The 20674-nt window shown below is 32.0% G+C and overlaps 3 protein-coding genes across 3 annotated transcripts; 2 read left to right on the forward strand and 1 right to left on the reverse strand.

Annotated features, from left to right (window-relative positions):
* The first annotated feature begins 7654 nt into the window (after window positions 1–7654).
* LOC112100257 (probable carboxylesterase 18) lies at window positions 7655–8796 on the forward strand. The gene has a single exon (XM_024189146.1). It carries the CDS (start codon window positions 7739–7741, stop codon window positions 8762–8764), a length of 1026 nt encoding a protein of 341 aa, XP_024044914.1. The 5' UTR covers window positions 7655–7738; the 3' UTR covers window positions 8765–8796.
* A 6047-nt stretch (window positions 8797–14843) lies between these two features.
* On the reverse strand, window positions 14844–16078 carry LOC112099707. The gene is made up of 2 exons (XM_024187153.1): window positions 16024–16078; window positions 14844–15478 (listed from the first exon to the last, which is right to left on the reverse strand). Exons 1-2 carry the CDS (start codon window positions 16076–16078, stop codon window positions 14844–14846), a joined length of 690 nt encoding a protein of 229 aa, XP_024042921.1.
* Window positions 15995–17293, forward strand: LOC18049253 (probable carboxylesterase 18). Its single transcript, XM_006441711.2, has one exon. It carries the CDS (start codon window positions 16243–16245, stop codon window positions 17272–17274), a length of 1032 nt encoding a protein of 343 aa, XP_006441774.1. The 5' UTR covers window positions 15995–16242; the 3' UTR covers window positions 17275–17293.
* Window positions 17294–20674: the final 3381 nt, after the last annotated feature.

Consider the following 20674-nt stretch of genomic DNA (forward strand, 5'->3'; position numbering starts at 1 on the left):
TTAGGGATTAGGGGCTTAGGGTCATAGGGTGATCTTACAAGGAAATTCAAAAATTTCCATCCTGATCAAAATAGAATTAGAGTAGAAATTTTCTTTCTTAGTAGTAAAAGGCAATGATAAAAAGAGGGATATTAAAATTTTTAATGAATAACACATATAAATTAGAGATAAGAATGATTTTGTTTAAATAATATTAACAAAAGTTATTAATTAGAGTATGAAAATCATTAGAAGTACATAACAGAGTTTTTAAATCGTTTATGGTACATATTTAAGAATAGGGCCTCATACATATTGGGGTTTAGTAGCTCCACAATCCAATAAATCATAAATATTGGGCCAAATTTAAAAATCCGAGAGGACTTCAATATAGCTTAAATAGACCATACATCTAATTTGTTTAAAAAAAAAAAACAAATCAAGGATAATAATATTTGACTCCTTGTGATATTTGACCCATTCCTTATATCTCACGTGCCCCTATTAATCACTTTATATTAATGCTTATTTTATTCTTATATAAAATTACTTAAAAAGGTGAACAACTTTTAAATGCACCCACATGATAATTTCTATTAATATCTAATTTAACTAATCTAATTTCTTATACTCTAATTTCTTTTAGTTTTTTTAAATTATTATCTTTTCTTAAATATTGTATACTCTATTTTTGTAATCATGGAAAAATATCAATTTTTTTATATGGTTATGGAAATGGTGGATAAAACCTAAAAAAAAAGAGATTATAGTGATTATGAATTAAAAAAAAATAGATTTTATAAGTTTTATATGATGGGTGTTTGGAAAAAAAGATAAAAATTATATTAAGAGTAAATTTGGGATTAGGTGGGGTATGTTGAGTGATAAAAATTATAATAAAGATAAAAATTTTCTAAGTTTTGAAAATAGATTTTATTTGGCTTTGACGTGCTAACATATTATAAATATATTCAATAAATTTAAAAATAATAACAATGAGTACTAATGTAGTTTATTTTTTACACAAAAAATAAACAACAAGTACAATGTTGTAGTCATGTAACATTTTACTGGTGCTTGGACTTATTTGTTTTTGGGCATAGTTGTAGCCAACCCATTTTAGTCATTTTTGTCGAAGCCAATTAGCTAAAAACCATAGGTTTCAATAGATAAGTTGGAGAGAAAAACATGAGAGCTAGCTTCTTCTCCACTTGTTTGGCACTTTGGCTAGAAGAGGAGGTTCGTGGGGTAATTTTTAAAAACCTCCCCTGAGGTTTGGGTTTGTTGCAAGTAGATGGCGAGAATTGATTTATTTGTAAAAAACCCCCTACCGTCAGTTAAGTTTAACATTGACCGTTAGTTGACCGTGCAAAGACAATATTACCCTTAACAATAGTTTATAAACGAAAATAACTATAAAAAAAAACCAAAATTATTGGTGCAAAAAGCACAAACCCTATTTTTTGACAATTTTATCCTTGTCAATTCTAAAAATTTACAATATCATAGGTAAAGATTATGGCTATTTCATTTTTAAATTTTTAATTTTATCTTTCTTGTAGGAATTTTAAGGAAATATCAATAATTTAAAGAGGATTTTTTAATTTTTTAATTTTAATTTTTTATAAGAACTTTAAGAAAATATTAATAATTTAAAAAGTGTAAAATAGCTAATAATTTTGGTTTTTTTTTTAGTTATTTTCGTTTATAAACTATTGTTAAGGGTAATATTGTATTTGCACGGTCAACTAACGGTCAATGTTAAACTTAACTGACGGTAGGGGGTTTTTTACAAATAAATCAATTCTCGCCATCTACTTGCAACAAACCCAAACCTCAGGGGAGGTTTTTAAAAATTACCCGGAGGTTCGTTGTGCAAGAGCCGCTAAAGATTTTCTTAGTTTTTATCATTTAAGCACCAAAATTATTGAGTAATTTTGGAGGTATTTAAGATATGCATATTTATAACATTTGAGTACTCTATTTCTTATATATCCTCTAATTATTGTATTTGATCTATAAGATTAAGATTTGGGAATTTTGATAATTGAGGTTATTGAATGACTATGAAAACCACGAGGATTAAGGAAATGTGCTAGATTTTTATGATTGTCACTTACTGTGAAAATCATTTAAAATTATGTATTTTGAGTTATGTATTATATATATATATATTTGGTGGAATTAGACCTCTTGGGCATTGCCTAGAATTTTGCTTCATCCAAAAATGTGTTGTATGCTATTTTTAATGAACTTTTGAATTAGGGCCTATGATTCTGGAAAATTGACATTTCTACAATAGTCAAAGCGAAGAAATGTTTAGACTGACCAAACCTTCTCAAAAAATTATAAAAGTTCTTCAATCTATTGTTTTATATATCTAGTTTATCATATTAAAAATTGGAGTATGAATTCCTTGCATTTTAATTATTGTAAATTAATAAGTATAGGGCCGTCAATTCTAAAATTTGGATTTCAAGACATAATTATTTGGTGGTAAATTGGGAATGATATTTTTTTACCATTAAATGATGAAATGTGAATAATTATAAGGGCAATATGGTTACAATACTTGGAGCAATATAAAGATGCCATTTAGAAGAATTTACTGCATTGGAAAAGTTAAAGTTGGGCACATTAAGAAATTTATGAGAAATAATAAATCTAGTACAAAAGGAATATTTTTATCTCTTTTCACTAAATATGACACATAACCCTAAAAATGCTCTCTCTTTTTAACTTAAGAAGAATAACATCTAACACTAATTTTTATGCGCTCTTTTTATCACTAGCCTCTATGTATAAATATCTTGTTCACCCATATTAGGGCATGCTCTTTTATGCTAACATTGCCTTGCCTTCTCTCATTTCTTCTCCTTTCTTACACACACACACACAAACTCTCTTTTCATCTTTTAGATAATCACTCACTTCCCCATTTTAGGAAGCCATTTCTATTATTTACCTTCATCATCTTCTTCAGCATATTATCACTCTCCATATATTCAATCATCATCTTTATTTTTTTCAACACCACTCATCTCTATATAGCAATTTAGCTTATGATATTTATCTTGGATAATGTAAAATCTTATATGACCTCCAATTTATATGGTAGATTGGTGATTACTTGGTCTCATGGACATAGGCCAACGGATGAACCATGTAAATACTATGTATTCTTTATAATTCTGTTTATTTTGCTATATTTTCAATTTGAAGTCCAGATTTTGTTTCACGTATGAGCTTATCTGCGATATCCCAGCTACACTAAGTATTATGTTAGACAATCTAAGCTATCCTAATACATTTGAGCTACTCTTAAACATATATTAGCCCCTATATCAACTCCTAATGGGCTTTATTGAGCTCTCCCTATTTTTCCTCATATTAGCACCTCCACTCACTACCTAGGGTGTTTCAGCTAAACCACTTGCCCCAAACATTTAAAAAAAAAACACACCTAAAGCCAAACTTAGCACAAGCTCCTCTCAAATATAAATTTATTTGTTTCAATCAAATTTGAGTTGAATTTAGTTAAAATTGCCCTATTGGTTCGAAGCGAATCCTAGTAAAAATTTGGTAAAATAATTGGCACCATTTGTGGGGAGCTATACAAAAAGCTTTCATTGCAGTGGCTAGTTTAGTTTAGGTCATGTTTGAATAAAAGGGCAACTGAGGTACCTCAGATGCAAACATCATCACGTACATTACCTAAGATATGCCAATAATTGCCAAGCAAAGCTTTACCTACCCAATCAGGATAAACCAAATATCGCCCAACTATTTAGATTCAAGCCATTATCAGTTTCATATTTGAATTCGTTGATGGCTCGCGTGGATAGAGACATGGGGTTTGTAAACAAGGAAATACCTAAAGGAGAATCTGAAGAGTAACAATTGATTTTTATGGATGCACTTCCAAATTCACAAGAAGCAGTTAATGCTTGGAACTATCACTAGAAGCATGCTTTCAGGGACTTTCTTTTCACCTATATTTAGTTTTAATATCATTCATATGTGTTTATAAATATTATATGAAAACCTTAAAGGGACCTCAGGGGTACCGCATAGTTTTCAATTTTATTATGAATATATATTTGTGAATATTCTATGAAGACCCAGTAGGGACCTCCCAGGTACTTGCAACGGTCAAGTTCATTATGAATATGTAGCTGTAATATTGTATGAAGATCTTGTGAGGATCTTAAAGGTACCCTACCATGGTTAGCTTCTTTATAAATATATCTTTATAAATATTATGTTAAAACCCTATAGGGAACCTAAGGTACCCTGTAATGGTCAGTTACACTTTTCAGTTTCTTAAGTCTTTAATGACATAGCAGGAAGTCTTGGAATCCCCCCTTTCTTTTAGGATAACAAAGCTAAGTCATGTAATGATTTGTGCTTTTATTATCTATGAATGCATATTTTTTTAGAATGTGATGACGTATATTCTTTTATTCGTCTTGCGATTATATAATGTGGATGAATAATTAAAAATACTATTTAAAATGAGTGCGTTTCCCATTAATTTAACTCCATGTCTATTTTTATGATGCAACATAATTCTAAGAGATGGTGTTATCTTAGAGCAACATGAGATACTTGACTTGCCCTGATCTAGATGGTCAACTTGAGGTAGAAGTTAGCAAAAATAATGGAAAGATATAATCAACAATTTTTGAGTGATCATAAAAATGTCTTTGTTTGTAAAAGGAGAGAGAGGGTCAAAGAAGACCCGAGGACAAAATCCATAATCGTCCTAGCTTCTTGAGGATTCCTTAAGGTTTGCATGTGCCCACACCCCCATTCTCTTACCTAAGCCAAAGTAAGGGACAAAACATTTATAAGTTAAAGGCAATCACACGAGTTAGATACAAAAAGTCCTTACAAGGGCAAGTAGATCGCCCCTTTTGTCACTATTTATTTTGTTTATTTGATTTTAAGCAAATGGCATATCATGAGGTTTTTGACCATTTTGTAAAAAGGTAAGCGAGCAGCAGCCTTTTCTTACAATCTTCTTTCTTTAATTTCACTATTATTTCTTAAAATATACTCATCAGTTGGTGTGAAAGCAGGGTTTCAAAGGCTGATGCTACTAGACAAGAGAAAGATAATAATTTTAAAACTAGTGTCGTTTAAAACTTTGAGAAGCAGGATGCAATTATGCAGGAAATTCTTACTAGGCTTCAAAGTTTGGATGCTAATAAATACAATCGAGTGTCTAGTATAGTCAAAGTTCCTCCAGCGACAACAAAAGCCCAATCACCCAAGGAGATCAAGTGTAACTGGCAGTACGTGATAAGATGACAAACTTGTCATTTGGTCTTAAGTTGCTTTTTGGAAGTTCGACGGGGAAGATCCAAATGCTTAGATCTATAGGGCAGAACAATACTTTTTGAGTATCAAGGTATCATGGGCGACCATCAAGTGCAACCAGTATCATAGGCGTAGCCTTGCGGTGGTACTGTTAGTTTAAAAAAACAAAACACGCCCACCATTTAATTTAGGAAAATACTACTTTCCCCGGGTCAAACCCCAAAACTCATCCAAACGACGCCATTTCATCTTTTTTTTTTTCCTCTTTCATTCTCCCTAAACGACGCCGTTTTGGCTAAGGAAAAACCAGCGACAGGTTGGCAGCCCCACATTGCTTTCTCTTTCTCTTCCGTCTTCCCCTTCCTCTCACAGCCATTAATGATCCATTCATATCTCACTGCCAAATTCAGTGACATACACTTAGTAGGTGCAATAGCAAAACATCTGATTTTGTTCCTCTTAATGTTCCCCAACTTGTCCAGATTCTGAACCACAATCAACACCAACAATGCCACCACCCCTGCCCCCAGTGAATGCCTAGCAAATGTCAAAGTATAATTTGGGTTCCTGTCAACCAACCCCCTTAAAAATTCACACTTGGCATCGAAAACCCACCTTGTAGCCTTCAATAACCCATTGTGAACATATCCACCATCAAACTTTGTCTGCCCAAGTTTGTTATCAAGCAAAACTGCATAATCACCTTCTTTTGCTAGGTTAAGCCCCCTAATTGCCAAAACTATATAAGTTTTTTTTGTAAGACAACCCAGTCTGGATTGATTATAGAAGAGAAGAGAACGAGGAGAGCATGCAGGCAACCTGTATTTCAGTTCGAAGAAGGAAAATGGAACGAGGCAAACAAAGGGGCAGCTGGGTTCTAAAGGATTTGCAAACGAACGTGGCTGTCGATCGATGAAGAGAACGAAGCAATGGGTCTGTAGTTGGGTTAAATGAAGAGACGGAAGAAATCAGAACAAAGAAAAAAAAATAGAAGCAGAATGGTGTTGTTTCAAAACGAATAAAAAAAAAAAAAGAGTCGAAAACGACAACCTATGCTGCCGTTTTGGGATTTGACCCGGGACAAATAACATAACTCTTTAATTTACTATAAAGGATAATTTTATAAAATCAAACAAAATTTTATTCCTTTTAACACCCATTCTAATTTTATGTCGTAGTTAATTTTAAAAATATTGCTGTAATTGGAGAAAAAATTGAAGGGGATAAATTTTTTATTGCAACAAAATAGGAAGTAAATACATTTAATGAGAGTATTTACAAGAAAATTTAATTTTTCATTTGAACATATGATGATCATTCAGATAATAATCAGAAAATTTTATTTTTTTATTTAGATAAAAATATCTTACATTAAAACTTTAAATATAAAAATAAATAATTTTATTGACAAAATGTGGTCAAAACAGCCATTTCATATAGAGCAGAAGTGCACGAGACAATTTACAATTTCAGTAACCATGCCAATAGTATTTTGTCGTGTCGTAAAGAAATGAGTCCTACAAAAGGACCTATGTGTTTCATCTAAAATGGACCCACTGCAGGCTACACCTTTGATCTATTATTCTTTCACATGGACCACCACGATTGGGCCTGCCACCTCGATATTTTGACTGATGTGGCAGCAAGCTAGTCTCACCCGTGTTCTTCTCTGCCATCCAATGACATTTGGTTACGTAAAGCAATCGTTAATCGACAAGTGTGTAGCAATTGTTAGAAAGCTATTATGCCACATGTAACGATATCTTCATCAAGCGGTCAATGAGAATCATAAAGTAGGTACATTTTTAATCATTTGTAATTGTCCAAATGGACCAAATGTGGTAAAGGATAGAGAAAAGCTCCCAAGCCCCCGTTCCATTTAGGAAATGTTTTGTTTCTGTACTTTCATGTGTTGCGTAATTTCATTATTCTTATTTTTCGAATACTATTTTATATCAAAAGGTGAAGTCAAAAAGGTTAGAGTAGCTTCAAAATCCTTTTTTTTAAAATTAATATTAAAGTCACACTTATAATTATAACGCCTATATTTTTTTAATTAATATTGAGTATTAAATGACGTAAAATTTACTCATTAAATGATATAATTAATTAATAAATAATTTTATATTTATCAAAACAATAATATTAACAATCTCAACTTAACTTTGAATATCATGAATTATTCATTTATTAAATAATAAATTTCATAACTTATAAAATTATTGAAACCTATAAGCTTATTTAATATTATAATCGAGCACTTCCCTTAAGCAATCCGATTTTGACAGGCTGGTCTACACAATACAAATTGATCTGATCCAGCATGCTGCAATAATTGAAAGCCCATAAAATCTTTTCAATTTGATTGGTTATTTTTGCAGTAAAGTCAGAACCTGGACATTGTGATCAGATCTCATCGATAGAAACTAGTGTCAACATGGCTCATACAGGAAACCCTAGAGCTAGAGCTTCACCGGACCTCCCATGGAAGACCAGGCTCTCAATGTCGGCATTGAGCTTCGCTGTCGACGTATCCTGCCGCCGTAACATCACTTTCAACCGTAACTTCTTCAACCTCTTTGACATAAAATGCTCTGCTTCAAATCAACCAAAAAACGGCGTCAAATCCTCCGATTTCGTCATCGACGTCTCCCGCAATCTCTGGTTCCGCCTCTACACACCCACCAACGTCACTGAAACAGATACCACAATCAGCTTGCCAGTCATTGTCTACTTCCATGGCGGAGGCTTCGTTCTCCTGGCTGCAAATTCAAAAGGCTTCGATGATTACTGTCGAAGGCTCGCCGGGGAAATCCCCGCGGTCGTCATCTCTGTCAACTACCGTCTAGCTCCGGAGCATCGGTACCCGTGTCAATATGAAGATGGGATTGATGTGTTAAAATTCATCGACAATGAAATCTCAAAGATCGAGGACTTCCCAGCTTGTGCTGATCTCAAGCGTTGTTTTGTCGCCGGAGATAGTGCCGGCGGCAACTTGGCGCATAACGTGGCAGTGCGAGCTAATGAGTGTAACTTTTCCAAGCTGAAGCTCATTGGAGTTATAGCGATTCAGCCATTTTTCGGAGGAGAAGAGAGGACTGAATCGGAAACAAGGCTCGTTGGAGCTCCATTGGTCTCAATGGAGCGTACTGACTGGATGTGGAAAGCTTTTTTGCCAGAAGGGTCTAATCGGAACCATCCGGCGACGAATGCTTTTGGGCCGAATGCCGTTGATATTTCCGGCGTAAACATTCCGGCAACGATTGTAGTAGTAGGTGGGTTTGATCCTTTACAAGATTGGCAGAAGAGGCACTACGAGGGATTGAAGAAATGTGGCAAAGAAGCTTACTTGATTGAGTATCCGAATGCGGTTCATGGCTTCTATTTTTTTCCTGAGTTGCCCGAGGGATCTTTGCTCATTAATGACGTCAAGGATTTTATACAAAATCAATCGGCCAAATGATGAATGAAGGAAAAACTTATTCACTCTCTCACTCTTTGTTCAAATGGTACTCGTATGTTTGTACTCTTTACATCTGTAATTGCATGGACATTTTCATGTTTTTAGAAATAAATTAATTCAGTTTCAATGCTTGTTACTGAGACTCTGAGGGTGAGAAACATATGCCTTTCTAATTCTGGGCATAAAACTGATAGTTTAACAGTATTTAATATGTATGCGAAAAATAATTTTTTTTAAAAAAAAGTATTGGGAGTAACGAATTTGTGAGAAAAATACGAGAAACAAAGTTATTCCAACTAAATAAATATTGAGTAGATCTCTTTAAAAAAAAAAAAAAACTGAATAGATGAAGAGTCGTAAAAAGAAAAAAGAAAAGAAAATGACTCGTTGATAATTTATTCAAGGGAAAAGGACAAACACACCCCCAATGTTTAGGTAAAGAGATAAAAATTTCCTTAATATTTCAAAAAAGATATTTACACCATAATTTATTATAATTTTACCATTATACACTTCTAGCATATAAAAAAAATTATTAGATTATCCAATTTATCTATATATTATCAATAAAATTATAAATAGATAAATTAGATATTATAAAAAAATTATAAATATACATTCATTGCCCAATTCCTCTATTTAAATTTTTATCAATAACTAATTTTTAAAAAAGACATCTATACACCTAAAAAAATTGTAAATAAATTATAATTTTAAAAATAAAATTAGTTATTAATAACTAATTTTATTTAAACTTTAAACTTGTATATTTAACAATTCTCCACATGTCAATCATTTAAACTTGTACATTTATAACCAATTTTCTATGTTATTTATTATGGTATTAATAACTAATTTTATTTTTAAAATTATAATTTATTTACAATTTTTTTAAGTGTGTAGATGTCTTTTTTTAAAATTGGTTATTAATAAAAATTTAAATAGAAGAATGAGATAATGAGGGTATATTTATAATTTTATTAACAATATATAGACAAATTGGATAATATAATAATTTTTTTATATATTAGAAGGGTATAATTATAAAATTATAATAAATTAGGGTATAAATATATTTTTTGAAACATTAAAAATTTTTATTCCTTTACCTAAATATTGGGATGTGTTTGTCATTTTCCCTTTATTAAAAGAATTTGCAGAGAAAGTAAACGGGTGCGTTGAAAAGTTTATTAATTGAGAGATCCATTTTAAAGTATTGTATTGGCTTTTCAATTGTTTTGGACTTCCTACAAATTAAGACGAAAAAGTCTTTAGCAAAGCCTGATACTGTCTCTTCCTGTCTAACCTTTTCTTTTCCACTCATATTATAGTTGGATAACAACTTATATTACATTAGATAATTATTAATATTTATAATTAAGACATTAGGTTAAAGATTGTTTCTATTTAATTATTTTATAATTAAAGAAGGAATTAAGTCTCTATATTTTAATATAAGAACTCAAATTACTGGTCCCATATGTGAAAGCAGCAGCTCTCAAGTCTCGCCTTTCGGCCAAAAGGCCAAATGGCTCTCACTGAGTCCAACTCTGAAAGCCAGCCAGCCAAGTGTTTTTCGCTCAACCACTGCATATATTTCCTTATCGACGCCGACCGCTGGCAGTAATATGAACAACAGAGAAAGATTTGTATGTGATTTCTTTCTCTAATCGTTTTATTTTCTAAATTAATTCGGACCTCCGTTAAAAAAATTATATAAGTTAGAGCAATGGAAAATGAGTTTCCTTAAATACAATTACATCATTAAAGGAGTGTTGTACGGATAATAAAGGATTGTTAATAGCATTACTGGAAAAAATAAAGAAATGGACCACAAACAGGTAGCAAAGGTGCCATTTTTGTGCCCACTTATGTGCATTTTATGGGCAAATATAGTTGATGTTAAGAATCCCATTGCCCACCGCCATGCTGCAACTAGCAGTTGTAAAATGCAGCTACCACTTAGTCCAAAAAAAAAAAAAAAAAGAAATCAGACCCTTTAATTGTAGTCTCATAATTGGCCACACAAAAAAAAATTAGTCTCATAATAATAAATTGTAGTAACTATAAAGTCAAACAGATGAATTATGGATAATAACTTCTTTGTCGATGGTCGGTGTTATGAACTGGTAAATGTCGCTATTGGCAAGATTAAAAGTTTTGTTTAAAAAGAAACCAATATATGATGCTCAGTTTTCTCAGTGTGGCATTTCGTCGAGCAGGATATTAGGCATCAAACACCTTCTCACAGTAACACCGATTGTTCTGCTATTTGTTGATATAATAGTAGGATATAATACTCGATTAAATGCCAAATTGCATGCGCTTTCTTCAGTTTTTTAATTTTAATAAATAAAAATAGATTTTTAATTTAATATTATATTGCTCATAATATTATGTAATAATATTTTTATTTTACATTATAATAATTAATATAGATAATAATAAATACTTATATAATATTTAAAAATAAAATATAATATAATATTACATTATTTAATTATATTATAATAATTAATTTATAAAAATTAACTATTATTTTAAAGTTTAGTACAACTAATACTAAATATTTAATTAATATTAATTTAAAATAATTGTAATAGAAATAATGATACAAAATATTATTACATAGACTATAGTTCATATTACACTAACATAATATTACATTATATCTTAATACACCCTAATATAATACACCATCATACAATAAAGTTAGGGATGGCAATTTGCGGGCTTGGGCCTGGGCTTTGAACATCATTCAAACGAAGTCCAGTCCCTTCACAAGCCCGTCTAAACTTGAACGGGCCGAACTTGGGCCTGGGCCTGTCTCGGGCCGGGCTTGAGTTTTTTAAATTAATTATAAAATATTTTTTAAATTAAGAAAAAAAAAATTAAATTAAAGATAATCATCTAATATATAAATAGAATAATAGTCCAATACATAAAATATTAGTAATACAACCTAATAAAATAATAAATACTAATATAAAAAATTAAACTAATTTAATATTTTGAGTTTTTTTCTTTTTTATTTAAATTAAATTTATTTTTTATTCATAAATTTAAAAAACCCGGGCCAAGTCCAGACTTTTTTGCTAAGCCCTTATCCATGCCCAACATATGTGGGCTTTGTAATTTTTGGGCCCATATCTGAGCCCACCCTTGCGGGCTGGGCTTTAGACCCGCGGGCCTGGGCTGGGCTTGGCCGAGCCTGGCCAGCCCATACTTTTTTGACACCCCTAAATAAAGTTATAATATATTTGGCACCCAGCATTTACAACATTACAATCGTGCATAGCATTTAATTAATACTATCCTATGCTTGCCTAAAAACTGATTTTGTATTAGACTTTGTTATACCCTCAAAACACACAAACTAAACCCGTGGGTATCAAGTTTACGCATGATTGCATTGAAAAAAGAAAAATGTGAAAGTTTAGCGCAGCCACAGCCACTTTTACTCGATGCCGTCAATGCCGTTCAAGTGCTCCCGCGAAACACCACATCTACTATTACACCACCTTTGTGCAATGGGTCAACAGCTATTGTTCGACATCACGACAAATTATCAAGGCTAGTCTTTCAAAAAAAATAAAATAAAATAAACCCAAACTTTTGCAGTTAATTACTTACTCTTTTTTACTTATTTTATTTTTATTCTAGCTTACTTCTCTCTTCTTTTCTTCTTCAGATGAGAAGGATTTAAATGGAAAAATAATAATTATAAATCTACACTGAGATTTGGTATTTTTTATAAAAATAAATAAATAAACAAAGAAAGCAAAGAACCGAAAAAATAAAGAAAACTTGTGAAATGATATCACGATACATCAAAAAAAAAAAAAACAAAACAAAAGAGGAAAGAGGAAAGAGGAAAGAGGAAAGAGAATTGGAGATGGAGATTTAGTTATGAGAAGGTAAAAGAGTGAGATAAGGGATAAGGATGATGAGTGATATGGATAGAGACAACTTGTGTTTATTGTTTTGTAATTTATTTTACCATTTGTTTTATAAAATAAGAAAGATATGTATAAGGTGTTTTGTAATTCATTACTGCGATGGTATGTTGGTGATTACCTTATACTTATTGTATCACTTTATTGTTGTCTAACTACGTTGTAGTATGTATTGACTTTTTTAATATCATTTTTAGATGACTTATTGGACGAATCTTGTATGCTTCAATGATTTATTTATGCTGTGATATTTTTTAGAGATCATTTGATTGAATTATTTGTTTTGCTCTTTATTTCAAAGGATATATATTTTAGAAATGTTGAAAAAATAAATATTATGCTACAAAAAATTTTAGAATTTGTTAATTTTCTATCTTTTATGAAGAAAATGATGTAAAAATTTTGAAATTTAAGAATTTTATATTTAGTTTATTTTAAGTATTGATAAATATTGTTTTCTAGATATATAATATAAATTAATTACCAAAAAAATAATAAAATTAAAGTAGTGCAACACCAAACATAATATAGATAGAAAGTAATATAGTAGCATTAAATATTGTACAATATTATTACAATGTGTTAAATAATACAATAGTGTACCAAACGTGTTTTTAATGTAATATAATACATTAATGACGGTTGGCAATAGTCAACCCTTCTTTAAATTCAATATGGCATCAGAGTTGAGTACTTTTAAGAGCAACGTCGGGCGGAAAATTTTTGGGCTGTGTGGGTCTGGTGCCAAATGCCAACTGTCACTAATGGAAATTTACAAAGATGATTTAAAAAAGCAGAACATGGTAGTTAGTTAATTGTCCTGAAGAGAAAGAAATCATTAAAGTGGTCCACAAACAAGGCTCAGACCTGATGGTTCAATACGTAAACCCATAGTAAGGTTCGTATGAATTACAATATTTTGGAGTCGATCACAATGAAATGTTTTCTCATGTTGCTGAGTTGCTCGATCGTTTGGATACAATTTGAGATCTTGGTACACTTGCTACTTAAAAAGAATTGAACATTTATAACCTTGATTCGAAGTCTTACATTTATAAGTGGCTACAATGAAAGAGGAATCTACATAGAAACAACCCCAAGGATCCGATATTCGAGAAAAAGAAGATAAAACTGATAAAAAAATTAATATTTCATTGATGTTTTGACATTAAATTTTGGGAAATTATTCACTGCCTATATGTTTTTTTTTAAAATACAAAATTTTTTTTATTGGAATTCACCTGAAATTACATTTTTTTTTCATTTGTCCACTTCCGTTAAGAAAACTAACGAAATATTATATAAATGATTTTTTTATCCTCAAATGTAAAAGATAAATTATCCACCGACAAATTTTTTTTAGTATTTTTTTAAAAATACATAATTCTTAATTTTTTTTTTTTACTGAACTCCACTTGAATTTATATTGTTTTGCACCTATTCACCGTTGTGTTGTTGTGAAATGATAATTTTACCCTTATGATGTCAATAAAATTTTAACGGTGTTATAACGAGAGTGAACCAATAAAAAAATATTAACTTTAGGTAAAGTACTATAAAAAAAATTATATATTTTTTAAAAAATAATAAAAAAATAAATAATCGATGAATAATTTCCCTTAAATTTAATGGACCATTTGTACTTACTGCTTGGCGACTCAACAGCCAACTGGGCTGCCGGCTGCCCTCTTGAAGTGATATGTTGGTCTCACATAATTTCTTCTTAAAATTTAATGCAATGACAGTTGGGTTGTGAACCAATCTTTAATTGACAAGTTTTTGACACATGTTAGAAGTTAGTGAGCCACATGCATACATTATCTTCATTAAGCTGTAATTGGGAATCACAAAATAGGACCCTTTTTTTATCATGTATAATTGTTGAAGTAGTAAAATGAATAGAGAAAGCTTATAAACCTCATCCTATTCTCCATAGAAAATCCTCTGATTTTATATTTTAATGTTTTGAAGAATTTTGTTATTCTTATTTTCCGAATACTATTTATGTCTAAAGTCAAAAAAGTTAGAATAGCTCCAAAAAATTTTATTAATATGAAAAAAGTCGCACATATATTCCATTATCCCCAGTTACTATTTTTTTTTTTAGAAGGGAAAAAACTTCATTAATAAGAAGAAATTAAACACAGAATTTGTGCTGGGATATTTCCCAGCCATACAACAGACTCTGCACCTTTTAAGGCTATCTTAGCCAAGGTATGGGCATTAACATTACCAGACCTAGGGGTGTGTTGAAATTTAACTTCCTGGAAGTCTTTTTTCCTGCTTTTGATATCCGAAATCACCCAAAAGATCTCAGTTTTGCTACCCTTTCTGTTGTTTGCCAAGTCAACAGCCACTTGACAATCAGATTCAAAAATAACAGAGGTTATGCCTGCACTTCTTGCCACCTGCATTCCCCATTCAATTGCTTCAGCTTCTGCAAAAGATACTTCTCCATTGAAAGTTGAAAGCTTGATGGCTGCTGCCACAATGTCTCCATTATCATTCCTTACAACCACTCCCAATCCCACTCTTTGTCTTTGATTGTCAATTGCAGCATCCACATTTACTTTGTACCAGTTTTTGGGTGGGGGTTTCCATTGCTTTGCTCCCTCTGCCTTTGAGCTCTCCCTTTGTTGGTGCTCTGGCTTTTTGTATCTTCGGAAAGCTTCTACCACTGCTTCAGCTTTTGCAGTTGAGATTAAAGGATCCAGCTTCTTCCTCTTGAAGAGGAAGTGGTTTCGTGCATACCATGTTACTATTATTATAAGAAAAATGATGGGAAACTAAAGGTGGATTAAATCCTAAACAAAACTATATTTAAAATGATACCGTTTAAAATATATTTTTTGCCAAAATTTAGTTAAATTTTATACATATATCAACGCTCTTATTTTTGGTGTATTAAATCATTTAGTATTTAAATAGTATATTGAGTTCCAACTAATCCAGATTTAAGTTGAGTAGAACTACTAGGGCGACAAAATTCTTCCAACAAAATGTAGTTGTATTCTCAAATTTCAAATCGAGAATTTTAATTAAGATAAAACAGTTCCATACAAGTTGATCTACACGCTCGTGGGTTATATTAATGCTGTTGTCATAATCGAACACCTATCAAATCTTAAATGCACGCCTTAGCAGATTAGTCTGTACATTTAAGATTTGATAAGTATGTGGCCTTTTAGTAGGACCCATCAATTTTTAATGTGAGTAAGATCTACGTAACTTAAAGTTAAAAAAAAAATATGAATCCCATGAGATTTCATCAAACTAAACAATAACAAATCATCATTTAATCACCTCGACGAAAATAAACACGTCCAACTTCAGTTTTTCTCCCATTGAGCAAGCCCATTTTGATTAGCTAGATTACCTACTGATCTAATATCTGCAATAATTGAAAGCTCATAAAAATCTTGCAACTTGATTATTATTATTTTTTTACGATAAAGCCAAAGACCTAGACATAGTGATCACTCGTTAGTTATTGATAGAAAATTAGAAACTAATAATATCAACATGCCAGATTCAGGAAACCCTGAAGCTAAAGCCTCACCAAACCTTCCATGGACGACAAGGCTCTTAATGTCGGCAGTGGCCTTCGCCGTCGACGTATCTTGCCGCCCTAACATGACCTTCAACCGTCGCCTCTTCAACCTCGTTGACCTAAAATGCTCTGCTTCAAGTCAACCCAAAAATGGCGTCAAATCCTCCGATATCGTCATCGACAGCGGCCGCAATCTCTGGGTCCGCCTCTACACACCCACCAATGTTACTGAAACATCCACCACAAGCAGCTTGCCAGTGATTGTCTACTTCCATGGCGGAGGCTTCGTTCTCCTGGCTGCAAACTCAAAACGCTTCGATGATCACTGTCGACGGCTCGCCAAGGAGATCCCCGCCGTCGTCATCTCCGTCAACTACCGTCTTGCTCCGGAGAATCGGTACCCGAGTCAATATGACGACGGTATTGATGTGTTAAAATTCATCGACAGTAAAATCTCAACAGTCGAAGACTTCCCAGATTGTGCTGACCTCAAACGTTGTTTTGTCGCCGGCGATAGTGCCGGCGGGAACTTGGCGCATAACGTGGCAGTGCGAGCTAATGAGTGTAGCTTTTCCAAGCTGAAGCTCATTGGAGTGATAGCGATTCAGCCATTTTTCGGAGGAGAGGAGAGGACTCAATCGGAGGAAGATCTTAATGATATAACTCCATTGGTTTCATTGAAGCTTACTGACTGGATGTGGAAAGCTTTTTTGCCGGAAGGGTCTGATCGTGACCATCCGGCAGCGAATACTTTTGGGAAGAATGCCATTGATATTTCCGGCGTGGACATCCCGGCGACGATGGTAATTGTTGGTGGGTTTGATCCTTTAAAAGTTTGGCAGAAGAGGCACTACGAGGGATTGAAGAGACATGGCAAAGAAGCTTATTTGATTGTGTATCCGAATGTGGTTCATGGTTTCTATTTTTTCCCTGAGCTACACCAGGGATCTTTGTTCATTGATAACGTCAGGAATTTTGTACAAGATCAATCTGCTAAATCATGAATGAAGTAAAAAATGAATCACTCTCTCACTCTTTGTTTAATTAAGTAATTGGAATTCAAATTGTACTCACGTGTATGTACTCTTTCCATTTCTAATTGTTGTGAAATTTTAATGATTTTAGCTAGAAATTAATTAAGTTTCAATGCTTGCATTATACATGCCTTTTTAGTGGTTCGTTACCAATTTTTTATTTATTTAAAAGAAGTGAGTGAGTTATCTCTTTCTCAAATTGTTTGAGGCACAGAGCCATGAAATTAAACAATAAACAGTCAACGAAATGCCGGATTCAAAATTTTTGTAGTTTTGGCTTTTGGGGAAGAAATAATAAAAAGAAGTGGGGCCTATTTCCACGGGTCTTGAATTGTGTGAACCATTTTGATTTTCTAAAATGATACTTGCCTATGTCGTTTTTGTGGCCCATGTTGTGTGAAATGGGAAAAAATCAGTTACGGGTGCGATTTTTGTGGTCCTCTTGTGCCTTTTAGGTTTTATGGGTAAATGTCATTGACGTTTTAACTCAAGAGTCCAGCTGTTGTGCAGTGGCCATCAGTTGTAAAGTATAGCTATCACAAGTGTTTTGTTGTTTGTAATAAACATTTGATTATTTATAGCAATATTATAGTTACTAAGTATTTTGTAATATATACATTCAATTGTGCAAATACATACGTTTCAAAAAGAAAAACTGTGCGAATACATAAAGTGTAACTACAAAAAGTTGTTAAAAATGCAGCAATTGCATAGAGATCACTTATACTTGTTTATTGCAGGCTCCGATTTACAGGCTCCATAATAAATAATTCCAATTATAAATTTATCAATATATGTAAAACACAAATATTTTAACAAGAGAAATAGAGGGAGCAAAGAATATTTTTTTACTCAATAAACCAACGCTCTCTCTCTTTAGTGTGTACAAACTTGAAAAAATAAAATAAAATAAAAGCAAACTCTCTTTTTATAGTCTCATAATCATAAATTGTTGTAAGTGGATAGGCAAATTAAAGGGTTATAGATCATAACCTTTTTGTTGATAGTCGGAGCTATGAACCGATAAAAAATTGCTATTTGGGGAGAGTAAAAGTCTTGTTTTAATGAACATATCCATATAAAAATTGATATTTTCATAACATTTAGCACCGTTAGCATTGTCGCGCGTATTTAGATGGGATAATTGAGCGCATATTTAGCATTGAGGTACTATTGAAAAAAGTTATAATTATGAAAAAAATTTATAATGTATAGTAAATATGACTTTAAATAATAATTTTATAAAAATAATAAAAATATCATAAGTTTTTTATTACAAGTAATGGGATAAAATTAACTTAATTTCTATGCCACAATAATTATTCATACAAAACACTGCTTTTAAAATACAACTATTCAATTTTAATACCAAATAGGGCCTCAGTCGGATCAGCCCAACCCAGCATAGACTCAACCTAGTTTTGTATAGTTCTAGCTTGGCACGACCCGTTTGTAGTGACACAATACGTGTCCAACGCAAGGCCCGTCTCGTGCTAGGCCCTTAAATTTATGTCTGTCCCAAATTTAGCTATTTCATAGTGACCGTATCAATTTTATGACGAAACAAATGTATCATGTATGATGTCTTATTTATTTATTTTTTTCCAAAGTTGGTTTTTTAAAATATTTTCTAGCAGTGTGCTAACACACGTCTAATCTTCAATTCTTTGGCCTACTTTTGATTAGTATACCATCCATTTGAATTCCGTTTGATATTGAGGTATTATAAAAAAAAAATATAATAATAAAATAAAAGTTGATAGTCTATGAAATATAATTATTAATATAAAAAATTATTAAAGAAACTAAAGGCTGATAGAACACTAATAAAATTAAATATTAAATCCAGCCAAAGTTACTTTATTATTTGATTATTTTCAATTAGCATGGTAATCCCACTCGGTCTTACCTCATAAATATTGTTTTCTAAATATATAATTTAAATTAATCACTAAAAAATTAATACAATGAATATAGTGCAACACCAAGTATAGTATAATTAGAAATTAATATAGTAGCATTAAACACGGTATAATATTATTACAATACAACATTAATATAATACAATAAAATAATACACACTTGTATTAAATAATATAATAGTGTACTACATACATTCTTAATGTAATATAATATAGTGTGACAAACGCAATCAAAGAGATTAATGAAGGTGCCAAAAGTCAACTGTTCTTTAAATTCAATATGGCATCAAAGTTGAGTACTTTTTTTTTTATCTTAACCATGAGGTATCCTGGGGAGGGCCCCAACTGTGAGAGACACCTTTAAGCCCCTACCACAATCCAGACTAGAAGTGCTCGCTCGAACCGGGAGGCACAAGTTCTCCCAACAAATGCAACTTCCCTGCGACTCGAACTGGGGAGCAAATCCAATCAAACCACTTAAGAAGACTCCATTGCCAGTGGAGCCAACACTTTGTTGGTAGAGTCGAGTACTTTTAAGATCTGGCTGGAAAATTTTTTACCTGTGTGGGTCTGGTGTCAAATGCCAACTGTCACTAATGGAAATTTACAAATTTACAAACAAATTTAAGATGTTTTGTAGAAAGAGATGAAGACGATTTCAAAAAACAGAACATGGTAGTTAGTTGATTGTCCTGAAGAGAAAGAAATCATTAAAGTGGTCTACAAACAAGGCTCAATCCTGATGGCTTAATACGTAAACCCAAAGTAAGGTTCGTATCAATTACAATATTTTGGAGTCGATTACAATGTAATGTTTTCTCATGTTGCTGAGTCGCTCGATCGTTTGGATAAAATTTGAGATCTTGTTACACTTTCTACTTAAAAAGAATTGAACATTTATCAACTTGATATGAAGTCTTACATTTATAAATGGCTACAATGAAAGAGGAATCTATATGGAAACAACCCCAAAGATCCGTTATTCGAGAAAAAGAAGATAAAACTGGTAAAATAAAAAAAAATATATATATATTTCATTGATGGTTTGACATTAAATTTAATGGACCCATCGTAATTACTGCTTCCAGACTCAACGACCGACTGGGCCTGCCTTCTTGAAGTGATATGTTGGTCTCACATAACATCTTAAATTTTAATGCAATGACAGTTGGGTACGTAAACCAATCTTTAATTGAAAAGTTTTTAGGGTTATTTTTAACCATTACCTAAATGTTTCAATATATTTTACCGTGCACCCAATTATTTTGATAAGTATTACTGCACACCCATTCCGTTACTTTTTGCCGTTAAGTAAAACGGCATAAGCTATTATATATTGAAAAGACTAAAATACCTCTAAATTGAATAGATTTGGCTGTGCAGATACAAAATTACCCATTTTAATTTACAAAATTTACAATAAAAATACAAATCTAAGAGTATAAAAT

This window comes from Citrus clementina, unplaced genomic scaffold (genome assembly GCF_000493195.1).
Source record: "Citrus clementina cultivar Clemenules unplaced genomic scaffold, Citrus_clementina_v1.0 scaffold_3, whole genome shotgun sequence".
In the NCBI taxonomy this organism is placed as follows: domain Eukaryota; kingdom Viridiplantae; phylum Streptophyta; class Magnoliopsida; order Sapindales; family Rutaceae; genus Citrus; species Citrus x clementina.

What these genes read in the sequence shown, in the direction of transcription:
- LOC112099707 (XM_024187153.1), bottom strand. Translation starts at nt 16,078, where the DNA reads ATGGGCTTGCTCAATGGGAGAAAAACTGAAGTTGGACGTGTTTATTTT. An exon ending in ACGTGTTTATTTTCGTCGAG is followed by an intron (nt 15,479 to 16,023) that starts GTGATTAAATGA and finishes TTATAATAATAG; the next exon opens with TAACATGGTATGCACGAAAC.
- LOC18049253 (XM_006441711.2), top strand. Translation starts at nt 16,243, where the DNA reads ATGCCAGATTCAGGAAACCCTGAAGCTAAAGCCTCACCAAACCTTCCA.
- LOC112100257 (XM_024189146.1), top strand. Translation starts at nt 7,739, where the DNA reads ATGGCTCATACAGGAAACCCTAGAGCTAGAGCTTCACCGGACCTCCCA.